Consider the following 15160-nt stretch of genomic DNA (forward strand, 5'->3'; position numbering starts at 1 on the left):
AAAAGAACAAATCAAAACAATAACAAAAATTGTTTGTGTTTCAACAAAAGCGATAAAGAACACAACAAACTTTTGTATATATTTACAAACAAACGCTGATATGTGTGAGTGTGGCATATTTCCACACACATACACATGAACACACATTCACTTGACTATATAAATAATAATGGATTAAACTGAAGCGGAATGAAATGCGATTTTTTTTTGTTCGGTTCTGTCCGTTTACATTTTCTCTAAAAAGCAGTCCATTTAAAAGTGATTAACCAACGAGGTGTGTGTTTAAATAGCGGCATACTACATCTATTCTAGATACGGATGAAAAGGAAATATTGCCAAATCTGCAGTCGCCACTAAATTAAAAGATAATTTACACACAAAATGGATATGAATATTGGAACAATTGATCTTATAAAACTTCTAGGAAAGTAAGTCAAGAACAAAAGTGTAGTAAAAATTGCGGTGGAATATTTAACACTGGGGAAATTTAGTTGACGTTAACCGCTTAACTAAATGAAAGTGAATTTACAGTTTGTGTATTGTGGTAGGTAGAATGGAAATGAACAGATAAAGTGATATATACAATGACAATTTCTGCAGTGTTCCTCCTCATAGTAACGCACTGTATCTACAATTTATTTTTGAACACAGTAATTGTTCCCTGTACGTTCGTTATGAAGTAATCAAGATTTACGCAGCTGATTCATAAATTTCGATAGAGTATAGGAACAGTTTAATTTGGAGATAATACAATATTTCATGGTGATATTTAATGCAACCGGGCATTTATCTTATGGTCATTAGTATGCTATGATTTTGTCACTATTTTCCCAACATTCTCCTTTATTAGCTGTTTCCAAATATTCTTCGAAATCACGGGAATACAACAAAATATTAAATTTCTTACTATTGAGAGATATTTTTTTTTCAAATAGACGGTGCAAAGAACTGTAAAATCGTATTAGTTTAGGGTTTTCGTTCCAAAAGTAAGAAACGAAATTTCCAACATTTATACTTTAAATTGTGTGTCACAATAAAGATTTTTAATTTCGGTATTACTGCTGATAACTAATCATGTAGAACATAGTTCTAATATTATCAGTTATGCTTTTTTAGCTGTGTATATGTACATAATATGTATGTACGTGATAAGGCTTGAGTTTAATAAACTGCATTCATTATACCTTTAATCACACAATATAGACCGCACCGCATATAATGCAGACAAGTGAACTATTATCAGCAAATTTGGCGTTGTTTTATACGATAATCGTCAAACACCTCAAAATTTTTCGTTTGAGTAACACTTGTCTACATTGTTCTTGAATCTAAATGTTATATATGGAATGTTTTTATGTACAATTAATCATTGACAATTAAGCTTACAGTTAAATCAAGAATAATTACAGAAGAAGCAAGAGCATTAGCTACCAATGTCATTAGCTTCTCAATATTATGTTTTACAATAAACTCTAACATATCAGCTCTAATATTTAAATTATTATACAGCACCTGACTAGCTTTGAAATACTTACATATGGTTTTACCGTGAGTTGAAACCCACAGGCCCTTTGTCGATATTTATTGTGCTTACCAGACATTTAATTTGTTCGCTGTGGAATTTTTAGAGTCCCTAATGTCTGGCATTATCTCAAGAACTATGTGCTTCACAACAAAAAAAAGTATTTTTGTGATAAAGACCCAAAGTGGTAAAAACAATCAATTTTTCCGATCGACTTGAATTTTTTTGGCCATACTCTAAGCTACGTGTACTTCAAAATACACTGAAAAAACAAAAGTATGAATTTTTTACTAATTCCGTTTTTAATTTTTTGTCCATAATTTGAACGCACCTCTTTTAAAGGGAATGGACACATTTTTGTATTCATGTACACAATACTATAATTGTAATAATAATTGTTCCACAAACATCCCAGGCGGTACAGGGGAGACTTCACTCATATCAATGAGTGCACCCCGATTCACATTAGCCCAATGATATGGGACCTACTGTTTATCGCCGAGTCCAAACGGCGTGTCTAAGACACCACTTATAGAGAAGTTGTACAAGGCTGAAATACTCAGAAAATGTCGCCAACATTACTAAGGGGTATTTTGCCACCTTTGAAAAGTGTTTGATGTTGACTGGCCGGGGAAACGAACCGACGACCGTAAGCGTGCAAGGCGGGTGTGCATACCGTTGCACCACGGTGGCACCCACAATAGTATTTTTTGCAAAAGTATGAATGCTTTTCTAATATACATTTTCTAGTTTCCCCTACATTACCCATTATTTTTTTTCTGGCACAATCCGGTTTTTGTGCTATGCCTATAACGATTTTGTGGTTTTGCTTCTATTGTTTTTGTCTTTCCTCCCCTCCATCGTATCTACACACACATTGACTTCGTGTCAACAAAGCACAACAGCCTAAACCAGTGAAAGGCATTGTGACTCACAAGAGCCCAGCAAAAATCCTCATTACAAATCTCCTTTCCCACCCATTATTTTAACAAGGGCATGTCGCGCGATATATCTGGTTATTTTGTAACCACTGAACAAAGTAGATGGTAACCACTGAAACAAGTAGATTCTGACTACTTATTTCAGTGGTTACAAAATAACCAGATATAATGGATGGGAAAGGAGGTTTGTAATGAGGATTTTTGCTGGGAGAGACCATGTGCTCTATGTGAGCGTAAATTGGTAATCGCTCACAGCCTGTGTAGATGCTAACACGTTGTGAGCATCAACAAACTTACGCTCATTGAGAGCACAAGGGAGAACCAAAAAATGTATCTGCCTTACTCTGGCCTAAACAACCACCACTACCGCACTAACAAACCAAACACGTATAGATTTCGTTTGTTGTCGGAAAATCAATAGCATTATTTCGCATATACCATTTTTGAATTTCTTTAATATAAATGCAACATCTAATAACTCAAGCTAGTTCCGATGGACTCAATATGTATGTACATATGGTTTACATTGTTCTGCTTTACAGGATACATAATTCATTAGGAAAAATCAATTAGAAAGAGAAACGTTTAAAGAACAATAATTAACAAAAGTAAATAAAACAAGTAAGAAAAGCGTTAAGTTCGGTCGGGCCGAACTTTTTATACCCTCCACCACAAATTTCAGCCATTTCGGTGGATTAATGTGGCCACAACCTTCAAAATACCGAAATTCGGAAGGTACCGTTCTATGGGGGCTATATGATAGCGTGGACCTATACCTACAAATTTCTGGGGGAATGTTTTATACCCCCAACGAAGACTAAATACCAAATTTCAGCCATCTCAGTGCGATAATGAGGCTAAAACGTTCAAAATATCGAAAATCGGGAGATATTGTATTATGGGGGCTATATCAACACGTGGACCTATATAAACATTTTATGGTAGAAATGTTTCTTAGCCTCTGGAAACACAAAATACAAAGTTACAACCGATTCTTTGGTCAAATGAGTCTAATACATTCAAAATATATTAAAATTACGCGTACTTTTAAGGGGCCTTCTGTGGGGGCTATACCAAAACGTGGACCTATATAACCCAACTTTGGTAGGAATGTTTTCTGGCCTCTGAAGACACAAAATACCAAATTATAACCAATTCGGTGGTAAAATGGGCCAAATATCTTAAAAATTCCTTAAAACGACGACGCGTCATTTTGTATGGGGGCTATACGAAAGCGTGGACCTACATAGCCCGCTTTCAATACCAAAAGTCCTACGAAAATATAACATATTTTCCCAAATTTTCATCAACCTACTTCCATCCGTTCGAACGCTAGAGTGATTTCCACAGACGGACAGACGGACGGACATGGCTATATCGATGTAGAATTGCACGCTGATCAAGAATATATATACTTTGTGGGGTCTACAATAATTATTTCGAGTAGTTACAAACGTAGTGACAAACTTAATATACCCCATCCTATGGTGGAGGGTATAAAAATCTATTTTCAAAATTAAATAAAAAAAATATAGAAAAAATTAATTTATAAAAAATATAAACAGAAGGAACAGGTAAAAATTAAAAAGTACAAACGTGGATACTGGGGACAAAGAATTATAAAGAAAATTCATTATAAAGAAAATACTTTGTGTGAGCTTTTTGTTTTAAATAATGATTTGTTATAGAGATTTATTCGTTACATATTAGGTCATCTAAATATATATGTACATAATGGTTATTACTTTTTTTCCAAGTTTTTATCCCTGTATCATATTTTGATGATATTTTATCTAAATTTAGGTAAAATCTTAATTATAAGGTGATACAATAAAAAATTGTTTTTTTCAGACAATTTTTTTTAAAGTTTCTGTAAGCAAATACATAACTGAAAACTAACTTTAAGACAACACGACATAACCTTTTGTTTCTCACTAATTATACCCTCAGCCTTTAGGCTAACGAGGATATACGCACTTTGATACGACCAAAAATGTGCCTCATCGAAATAACGGTTTTAGAGCCCAAGTATGTTTGGACGAAATTCGCATCAGACAATTTTGAGTCCGTGCGTCTGTTTGTTTAGCTGGCTGGTGTGCACGATAACTCTCAAACGGATGAGCCGATCTTGGGTATCGTAATATTTTGTCCAAACATAGTTTAAGTTCGAAGAAGGGCCTTATCGGTCCACTCCTTCGGGTACCTCCCCCGCAAAAGTTCAACATTTTTCTATAAAAAGGTGTGGGCGATAACAATCGATTTGGTCCAACATTTGGATATAGTATTATTCTTTCCATATACAGATTGGGTTCGAATATGGACGATATCGGCCCACTCCTTCGGGTAACTCCCACACAATATCCGAATGAAGTGAATTTTAATAGCTCATCTCGGATTTTTTCAGCAGGTTGTCCATGCGGTCATCTTTACAACGGTACAATTTTTTTCGGGGGCAAGTACACACTTCCTGAAATAATGCCCTAAGAGCACGAACTGAAATGGGAAATCCGAAGAGAGCAGCTGATTTGGTCAAAACTTTGCACAACCTATTATTCCTTCCTGATATAGATCAGGTTGAACATGGATATCGGTCCACTCCTTTTGTAGCTCCCACACATAATTAGGAAAAAGTGAAGTTTAAGAGCTCCTCTCGGATCGTTTTGAATTTTTTTCAATAAGTGGTCCTAGATGCTCCCTTCACAACGGTAAAACTTTTGTTGGTGTAAGTCCATACTTGCTGATATAATGGCCCAAAAACCCTGCCATCAAGGTCTACATAGTATGCAAAATAACTCTCAAATATTTCAAAAATGTTTTCCAAAATATTAAAGCAATTTAATATTTTAAGTGTTTTTAAATTTAAAATGGGGACGCAATTAAATGGTAATAAACGGCAAGCGTTTTATTTGAGAGATCCCATCATGAAGAAGAAAATACTTATTGAGGCTAAGAGAAAAATGATTTACTCGTTTTTATTTATAAATAAAACTCTGTAACTTAATTTTTTAAAATTATTTTTATTTTTAATTTTTTAGCTAATAGACTTTACAATTCTGAACAACCTCCTCCGAACTTCCGAACAACCTCCATCAAACCTCAGAACAACCTTCTCTGAACATTCCCCTTTCAACTACAATAAAAGGAATCCCATAACCATTACAGCTAATTTAATCCAATATGTAGATAAAAACTTCAAAATACCTGAAGTCGTTTACAACCGATTCGGACTAAAAATGAAGATAAATTTCTCAAAATATTTGAAATCGGGTGGTACCGCTATATGGGGGCTATAGGAAAAAATGTACGCATAATAGTTTTGGGTTTACATTCATGTATTGTCATCCAAATCTGAAAAGTGTGCAAAGTTTTAGTTCGATTGGTCAACTGCAACTGTGTGGAAAATAAGTTAATGGATTTGAACTAAACAGACACCAAAGCAAGTTAAACAAAACACTGTAATAAAAAAGGTCAAACCCAAATGAAGCCAGTACTCTACACCACTGTGGACATGCATAACTTATTAATATATATTATATATACATATATTTTTTCTAGACCGAATTCAGTCACACATTCGGAAATCGGACAGCAAATACATGAAATCGGCTGGAAATATATATGGGAGCTATATGCAAACCGGATAATAAATGCGACCTGTACGTTGCGAACGGACGGACGGACGGTCATGCATAAATCGACTCAGAAAGTGATTCTATGTATATCCCCAAAAGGAATTACGGGTCTATCTCGTTTCTTTATGCATGTTGCATACAAATGCTCGAAGACATAAACCCCTCACCATAGTCTGGTGTTGGGTATAAAACTATAAATATAATTTTTTTTAATGTAAAAAAATTTTCTTTTGTTTTTCATAAAACTAGCACAGCGTTTTGTTAAATAACTAATTATAATTCATTTATGAATCTTCAAAAATCAATTCAGAGATCCTATATATTTTTATATAACAATATTGGTTACGACATTTTTTGTTTTCACCTGCTGCATCGAAGTGTTTTTAAAAATTAAGTACAAATAAAAAGATTATAAAATAATCTTTTGACAAATTTTCTACTACTGAACCACTTTATTATACGTGATACTTCCTGTAGCTATAATTACATGTTTAATACCTTTTAATGAGCAACGTGTTGCTTGTTTATTTTAAAATTCATATCATAAAGATAATACAGAAATTAAAATAATCGTTTAAAATATTTCACTAAAATATATTTGAGTTTACTTTGTCTAATGTTCAAACACTGTAGTATGGTGTATTTTATTATACTCACAATCTCTACAAATTTCTAAATAATCCAACGAACGACTAAAAAAACTATAATTTTAAACGAATACTCCAAACATTTCCCCTTTCTATGTAAATCGAAATAACAAAAATACATACTATAAACATTGAACACTGTCTGTCCCCCCCAAGTGTGCTGTGTTTGGGTCTAGTTTTTATTAGTTCATATTTCAAAGGTCAATAGATGAACAGCTTAAATGTTTATAAATAAAAAATAAACAGAAAGCGACAACAATTCAGGCACAGCCACTGCCACGCCATCAAAAGCATTTTTGTCGAAAAGTTGCATTGCATTGTTGCTTTTACAGGTTTTCTTAAATCTTAATTGCAATATTGTGATTATTATTACAGCATCTGTTGTGTATTTATGTACATAAGTGTGTACATACATATAATATGTATTTACAGATTTCAATTACATTTTTTGCTAGCATGCTTGAAACACTAGCTAAACAGGTACTTTAATACTTTATTGGGAGAAATAAGAATAGTTGGCAGCAGTAGTTAGCTAGACTTGTAGCGGAATTTATGTAAATAATAATTTTGTTGTATACTGATTGATGTACATGTGCATCTACATACATACATATGTATATATAATTTATTATCTGATATTAATTTAAATAATAGAGTGATTTGATTCGGCATATGATCACTATGATCGGTGATAAATACCTTCAAAGCAGCATTTTGAGGAATAAAAAAAATTTGTTATCTTAAACATGTGTTTATTTATTAACAATACAGCGGTAATTTCATTTTTAATACAGCATAGTGAGTATTATGACAAATTACATAATTTTTGCATTAACATCATTTATACTAAATTGCCTGATTTATCAATGATTTGATTCTTCTCAAAGTCGAAAGTGTTTTACCCATTATTTTTCTAATTGATTTCAAATTTTTATATATTTCTCGATCACGATGCCGTCTGTGACTTCTTCTTCCCCTTCTATGATCAGTTCTTCTTCTACTAGCGTAATATGGATGTACTCCATTGAAATCAGTACTACTGGAATTTTCCCCATTCAAATGTAGAAAACCATTTTGAGAATTATGGCTGGCTATTTCATGTTCTCTGGCAGTGCTGGGATTGCCTGGCCTCCGCAGACGAATCGTTTCATTTGTAGCTGCATTTTCAGTATTTTCTTCATTATCATTTCTTTGAACTTCGATACGAATGGTAATATGAGAATCTTCTTGATTGCCATCTAAAATATTTTCATTCGACTCTTCTGCGGCTACATTGTCATCTAAAATATTTTCATTTAACTCTTCTGCGGCTACATTTCCAACGAAAATATGTTCATTTGACTCCAAACTATGTATTTCATTTTGACTTGGATGTTGTCCATGGAAAGGGCACATTTTATTTTTAATAATAAAATTTTGTACAAAAATTCTCCAACAAAACGTATTAAAACAAATAAATAGAATTTTGGATATGTCATAAAATATTTGTTTTTATTTTTTCAAAACATTAAGCAAGGTCGATGAAAAATTAAAACTGAGTCCAAATTAACATTAGGCAAAACATTGAAAATCCCATGTATGTATATTTGACCAAGCCATTTGTTGTGCAAAGCTAACAAAACGAGAAGTGCTGAAAAAACAAAACGTTGATTTATTGAAAGAATTGTTTGACATCACCAACGTAAAAGGCATGCCACAATTACGAAAGTAGTGGTTTCGTAAAATGTTGAATATGTTATGTCAAAATTTTCTTTATGTTGTTGGGGAAATTAAAACAAAATTCATCTTTTTATAAACGGATTTGACTTTTCATATTCGAACAGCTGGTGTGACACCACTACCTTGGTAATTGTGCCATGGTAAAAGGCGAATGGAGGTACAGAGAGGAAAAAACCTCTCCAAACTGAAAATTGAGAGAAAAGCCACATTGGTTACCTCAACAGCAAATCTGCTGGTGCCAATACCATCCAGCCCTCCAAGCGAAGGAGGACTAAGTTTATGACTTTTTGACCTTTTATATCAAAAATCAATTCCTGATGGAAGAATAAATGCACTTTTGCCTAATAGTGACTATAATAAAGTTTATTCCATTCAAGTACTAAAAAACAACAACTTTTAATTGATATGATATATGAAATAAAATTATATATTATACCAAATAATTTATATGATGATAAAATTTGTGCGATTTAATATTACTTCGATCTTGTAGCTCGTAATTTAGTGCAATGGAATTTCATGAACGTTACATAGTCAGGATTAGTTGTGGAAATATATGGTGGAATGGGTTGCGTTAGTGATTGCTCTTGAGGATTTTTGAAAAATATCCGTTTGATGGGGGTAAATATTTTTTACACAAATATTCCATACATTCTTATCAGTAATGTTGTCAAAGACACTCACGGCGCTCTTGTTCGTGTTCGTCTTTATTTTTATTTTGCGAAAGGCATGTCCCGGAATGCCTGCTCCGGATTCTTTTGGTCCCTGCCGGGATTGAAAGTAACCCCGGGCCATGGTTTTGCACCGTTTGTCAACGACTCATCCACGATAGGTCGATGTCAATGAGATGCCACGGTTGTCGAGGATGGGTGCATTTCAGGAACTGTCCAGGCCTGACCTTTCTGAGAGAGTATTACGACAGGGTTTATATTGCTTCGTGCTGCACCAACATGAACCCCAGTGAGTCTTCATCGTCAACATCATCGGATTATGAAACTCCCCCGCAATCTCCCCGACAGCAGTATCAGCCGCAGCCATTAACACCGCGTATTTCTGTCCCAGTTCCTGATGATGTGACATTCTTGCAGTTTAACTGCGATGGTCTTCGGACCAAGATCAATGAGATCGTGAACTTTATGAGTCAGAGAAATATTATGGTCGCGGCGATCCAGGAAACAAAGCTGAGCAACAACAGCAGTCTTCTGAGTTGTGATGGATACAACGTTCTTCGCCAGGATCGTACGAGAAGTGGTGGTGGAGGGCTTGCATTCCTACTGCACCAGTCTGTCCAGTACAGACCTATCTCGCCTGAGCTAGACTTTAAAGGGGTGAGTACATAAGCTGCCTTGCTTGCTTCTGATAAAAGAATAAAAAGAAAAGGGCAACCCAGTTCGAAATTTACTCGGCCCTCTTTATTCTTTTATTTTTATTATGTCAGAAATGAAGCAGGAAAGCAAGGCAATCATGCAAGGCAGCTTATGTACGCAGGCCTTAAGGACCCATACTTGGAGTGTACGGGGGTAGCGGTAATGTGTGCAACCGCTGAGATAGAACTGTTCAATGTGTATATCCCGCCGGTCTATAGCTGTGCCCCGCGTTACTTGCCTAACATCAGATTTCTGTTGCGAGGTGATAACCGGCTGGTCCTAGAGGACTTCAATGCGCATCATGAGTTATGGCATTCAGCTCTAAGGAATGACCAGAGAGGTACAGATCTGGCTTAGCAAATAGATAGCTCCACATTCTGCACTGCGAACGAGGACGCACCCACCAGGATTAGAGGAGACTGCCACAGTTCGCCTGACATATCCATCGTGTCACCCGGTCTGACGACTGAAGTGACATGGCAACACGTCATTTCCCTTGGGTCGAACCATCTCCCAATCCTCATCCCCATAAACAGACCACCAGACTTCATAACCTCTGAACGCCGCACTTTCATTAATCATGGGAAAGCGGATTGGCAAAGTTTCAGAGAGTCCACCAATCAACGCTTCAGAGAACTGCCCAATCCCTCTGATGTTGGGGTAGCAGAGAGGAAATTCCGAGACATAATCACTGCTGCAGCCGCTCGCGTCATTCCTGCTGGTCGAATACCTGAAATAAGACCCAATTTCCCCAGCAGAGGCGACGGGATTAGCTAATGAGCGTGATGAGCTTCGCCGCACGAACCCTAATGATCCCAGAGTCAGGGAACTGACAATGGAAGTCAATAGATTAGTCGGTGAACACAAGCGGAAAAAGTGGCTAGAACATCTGAAGTGCTGCAACATTGGAGCCGGCTGTAATAAATTGTGGACAACGGTTAAGGCGCTATCGAACCCTGGTAGGAGAGACGATCGGACATCTGTCATGTTTAACGGCGTGGCTGTGACAGATCCGAAGAGGTACGCTGGCTATTTCTGCCGACAATTTATCGAGCACCCCGATAGCGACCGGGCGAAGAGAAGTGTTTTGCGTCGTTTGCGATCTCTTCCAGCCGAGGAAGAACAGCCATAATTTACAATGGATGATGTTGCAGATGTTATCCGAGGCGCAAAGTCATCTAAAGCGCTTGGGCCTGACGGAATTTCTATGGTGATGCTAAAACAGCTGGATGACCCAGGAGTCGTGTATTTAAGCAAGGTCCCCAACTTATCGCTAGCCACCCTAATAGTTCCCGATGCCTGGAAGATGGGCAGGGTTGTCCCGCTGATAAAACCTGGCAAAGATGTCAGGTGAGTCATACAGGCCGATTTCACTTCTATCGCCAGTAGCAAAGATACTCGAGGCACTACTCCTCCCCAGCATCAGAACGTGTTATCCAGTTGCGGATCATCAACACGGATTCCGGAAGCAGCATAGTACCACAACAGCACTGCACGCCATGTGCACATATATTGGACGAAGACTCAACCAGGATAAACCATGTCACGGAACAGTGATGGTAGCATTGGATCTGACCAAAGCATTTGATAGGTCAGCCATGCTAGGCTGTTCGAGGATATCGAGAATACAACCCTCCGGCCTTGTCTGAAACGCTGGGTCATCAACTATTTGTGTGGTCGCCAGTCGTATGTGGAATTCAGAGACAAGAAGTCCAAACCCCGTAGAGTGAAGCAGGGAGTTCCCCAAGGAGGGGTGATATCTCCGGAACTGTTTAACCTCTACCTCTCTGCAATTCCACGCCCTCCCGACGGCATTGAGTTAATTACGTACGCGGATGATTGTAACTAACTCAAACTACCCCAAAGTCCTAGACGACTTATGCTATCGAATGTGACCCGATAGCATGTATAAGTCGTCCCATCATACTACAGTTATCTGTGCTCTGGCAGCCTAAAGTGCGAATATCGTCCTCGACGGTCATCCACCACCCGTGGCAGCAGAAGAACAACAGCTGCCAAGACAAACGAGAGTCGTGTTGGCACAACTTAGATCTGGTTGGTGCAGCCGCCTCAATTCTTACTGGGCCAAGATTGATGGCACGCGGAATATCAGCCCAGTATGTGGCACCGGTCCGCATACTACGCAGCACCTGTTTAACTGCCCAGCCAACCCGACTAACTAAACTCCACACTTTTTTGGACGAATCCTATTCAGGTGTAAATAAAGATTTACATGTACTTGTAGAAGCTGCTACAACAACAACGGTGCCCTTTAACCAACTTTAAATGAAAGGAACTTAGGCCTGGGAAGTTTTTGCCGACTCAGAAACTGCAATGTTCATAGATCAGAAAAATCAAAAAACAACAAAAAAAATCGCCGGAACTCTTTTTAAATAAATCGCGGCCAAGTTAAAATTTTTTGTGTTTTTAGGGTTTCACAATTTTGCAGGGAAACCGCAAGCCTTATCAAAGTGGAACAGAGACAGATTAAACAGGGCAATTTTACAAATTGCAAATAGAAAGCTAAAGAAAATTTGACACCTTTCTCCTTAATATCGCGTTTAACCCATAAACTGGCAATTTGCCATGTTGAGATTGGCGGTGCCTGACCTTCAATTATATCTGGACATATGCATGGATTGTTTATGTGTCTACAAATTGTTTATTTATACAAAGAAGCATTTTATGAGAAATTTCATAGCCAAGATAAATGTGTAAATTGTTCTCCCTTTATAGCCACAGTTAATATGTCAATTATAATTTTGTGACTTTTACAGATTGATAGCCCACAAAACCCAACAGATCCGTTTGGCCACAAAAGAATATGAAATCATCAACACTTCTTATGGCAAAGTGAAGGGATTAAAACGTAAAACGCTTTACGATGAAGAAGATAAATATTTTGCCTTTGAAGGCATTCCTTATGCTAAACCGCCAGTGGGCGAATTAAGATTTCGTGCTCCACAACCACCAGAACCTTGGCAAGATGTTCTCGATTGCACCGAATACAAATCGAAACCAATGCAATATCATTTCGTAAGGCGAATGATTGAAGGCTCCGAAGATTGTTTATATTTGAATGTGTATTCGAAAAAGGTATGCCAGAGAAAATGCTATAATTGCTAATTGGATAAGTTTTATTTTAAGCAAAAAATGTGGTGAATGAAAAATTAGCTACATATGTATGTATGGATGTGAGGTAGTTCAGGTTCTACATGGACCTAAGAGGAATAACCATCAATCAGTAACAATAATATACAAATTAAAGGTAAATGCAAATACTCAATAAGAATTTACATTGAAAGGTTTCCACACAAAAATAAGCTACGATACAAAAATCAATACTATTAACTTGCCTTATAACAAACACATTTAATAAATATTTTATTTTTCGTTGTTGTTTCTTTAGCTGACCAGCAGCAAACCCCTACCTGTCATGGTGTGGATTTATGGAGGAGGTTTCCAAATTGGTGAAGCATCTCGTGATATTTATGCTCCCGACTATTTTATGCAACGTGATGTGGTATTGGTAACATTTGCCTATCGCTTAGGTGTTTTTGGTGAGTAACTATTGCTATTCTTATGAAATGATTACATTAACAATTTTCTCGTAGGATTTTTGAGCCTTGATGATCCTGACTTGCAAATTCCTGGCAATGCCGGTTTAAAAGATCAAATAATGGCTTTGAAATGGGTTAAAGAGAACATACACAATTTCAATGGTGACCCAAATAACATTACTTTGTTCGGTGAAAGTGCTGGTGGCGCTTCTACACATCTGATGTGCTTGACACCACGCACAAAGGGTTTGTTCCACAAGGCAATTGCCCAATCTGGAACGGCACTTTGCCCCTGGGTTCTTACCAATCACTCAAATTGGGCATATCGTTTGGCTTGTCACATTGGTTATAAAGGCAACAATAATGACAAGGAGGTTCATCGATACTTGGCCAAACAAAATCCCCGACGCTTGGTGTCAACAGACACGTCGCTGCTAACAAGAGAAGAACAATTCAATCATCTGCTATTTGCCTTTGGTCCTGTCATTGAACCCTATGATTCTGAGGATTGTGTTATAAATAGACCAATCAAGGAGATGATTTCTTCTGCCTGGACTAATGATATACCAATGATGATTGGCGGCAACTCATTTGAGGGTCTTTTCCACTATAGTGAAGTTTTAAAGCATCCCTACAAAGTTAATGAGTTAAGCGATTTTGTGAATTTACTCCCGGATGACCTGAAAACTAGCCACAACTTGGAAGAACTAAAAGCAATGGGTCTGAAATTGCGGGAATTCTATTTTGGCGATAAGAAACCTCATGCCAAGGACACATTTTATGAATTTCTGCACCTCATGACTGAACGATCCTTTTGGCATGGCATTCATCGGGCAGTCAAAGCTCGTACGGCTTATGCCGGACAAACATCCACCTACTACTATCGATTTGATTTTGATTCGAAATTCTTTAATCATTATCGTAATCTAAAATGTGGTCGTTCTGTTAAGGGCGTCTGTCACGCGGATGAGATATCGTATTTGTTTTACAACATCAATGCCGAGAAATTATCACCCACAACCAGAGAATACAAATGCATTCAACGTATGGTGGGTATGTGGTGCAATTTTGCTCTTTCCTCCAATCCGAACTGTAAGGAAATAGCACCAACCAAGTGGGAACCGGTTAATGTTGACAGTGATCCAAAAAAACCATTTAAACTGCTGAACATAAACGATGACATCGAGTTTATGGATATACCAATCCACGATAAATTGGTTGTGTGGGATAGTTTTTATACCAAAGAACCGTTGTATTAAAAAATGTTATTCTAAGACAAAGGAAAGAAGTGCATTACCAAAAAGAAGATTTAAAGTGATATTTTTTGTTATATATGAAACAGTTGTTAAATAAAAATTATATTTTTGTTATTGTGTATTAAATTAAATACGCCGCAATGTAGGCAATGTTTTCTGCTCGAATCTATCGTGTGTCTAACACAGGGACGAGCTTCTTTGCTTAGATCGTATAGTGAGGGCGCCCACTGAGTTGTTTTTGCATTTGCTTCTCTACAGTACAGTGTAAATGAATGAAAACAAACAAAAACATAATGTGGTTGTTGCTTTTTTGACTCATACGTTCATACATGTCTTCGCTTTGGTTGTATTTCTGTGATCGTCGCTGGTCTAACACAACATTAACAATAATTGTGGGTTCTTAAAGCTGAACGTTGAATTGACTGTGAACGGAACGCAGTCAAAGCAGGGTCTTTAATTAGAAATAAATTATTTGCATTCTAAATGACTTAATAACACTGCGCAGCAGCTTTTTGG

The 15160-nt window shown here is 36.9% G+C and overlaps 2 protein-coding genes across 2 annotated transcripts in view; one reads left to right on the top strand and one right to left on the bottom strand.

The window, feature by feature from the left end:
- The window catches only part of alpha-Est2 (alpha-Esterase-2), a 120005-nt gene that overhangs the window by 74430 nt on the left and 30415 nt on the right, over nt 1–15160 (bottom strand). The window lies entirely within an intron of this gene.
- The window catches only part of LOC141391349 (uncharacterized), a 39851-nt gene continuing 24880 nt past the window's right edge, over nt 190–15160 (top strand). Inside the window, exons 1-4 of the mRNA XM_073964257.1 lie at nt 190–428; nt 12606–12924; nt 13238–13388; nt 13443–14646. Of these exons, the coding sequence (XP_073820358.1) occupies nt 382–428; nt 12606–12924; nt 13238–13388; nt 13443–14646 (1721 nt within the window). The 5' untranslated portion in view covers nt 190–381. The remainder of the gene's footprint in view (nt 429–12605; nt 12925–13237; nt 13389–13442; nt 14647–15160) is intronic.

The sequence above is a fragment of the Musca autumnalis genome, unplaced genomic scaffold, assembly GCF_047663935.1.
Source record: "Musca autumnalis isolate F117 unplaced genomic scaffold, ASM4766393v1 scaffold_1, whole genome shotgun sequence".
Taxonomy (NCBI): Eukaryota; Metazoa; Arthropoda; class Insecta; order Diptera; family Muscidae; genus Musca; species Musca autumnalis.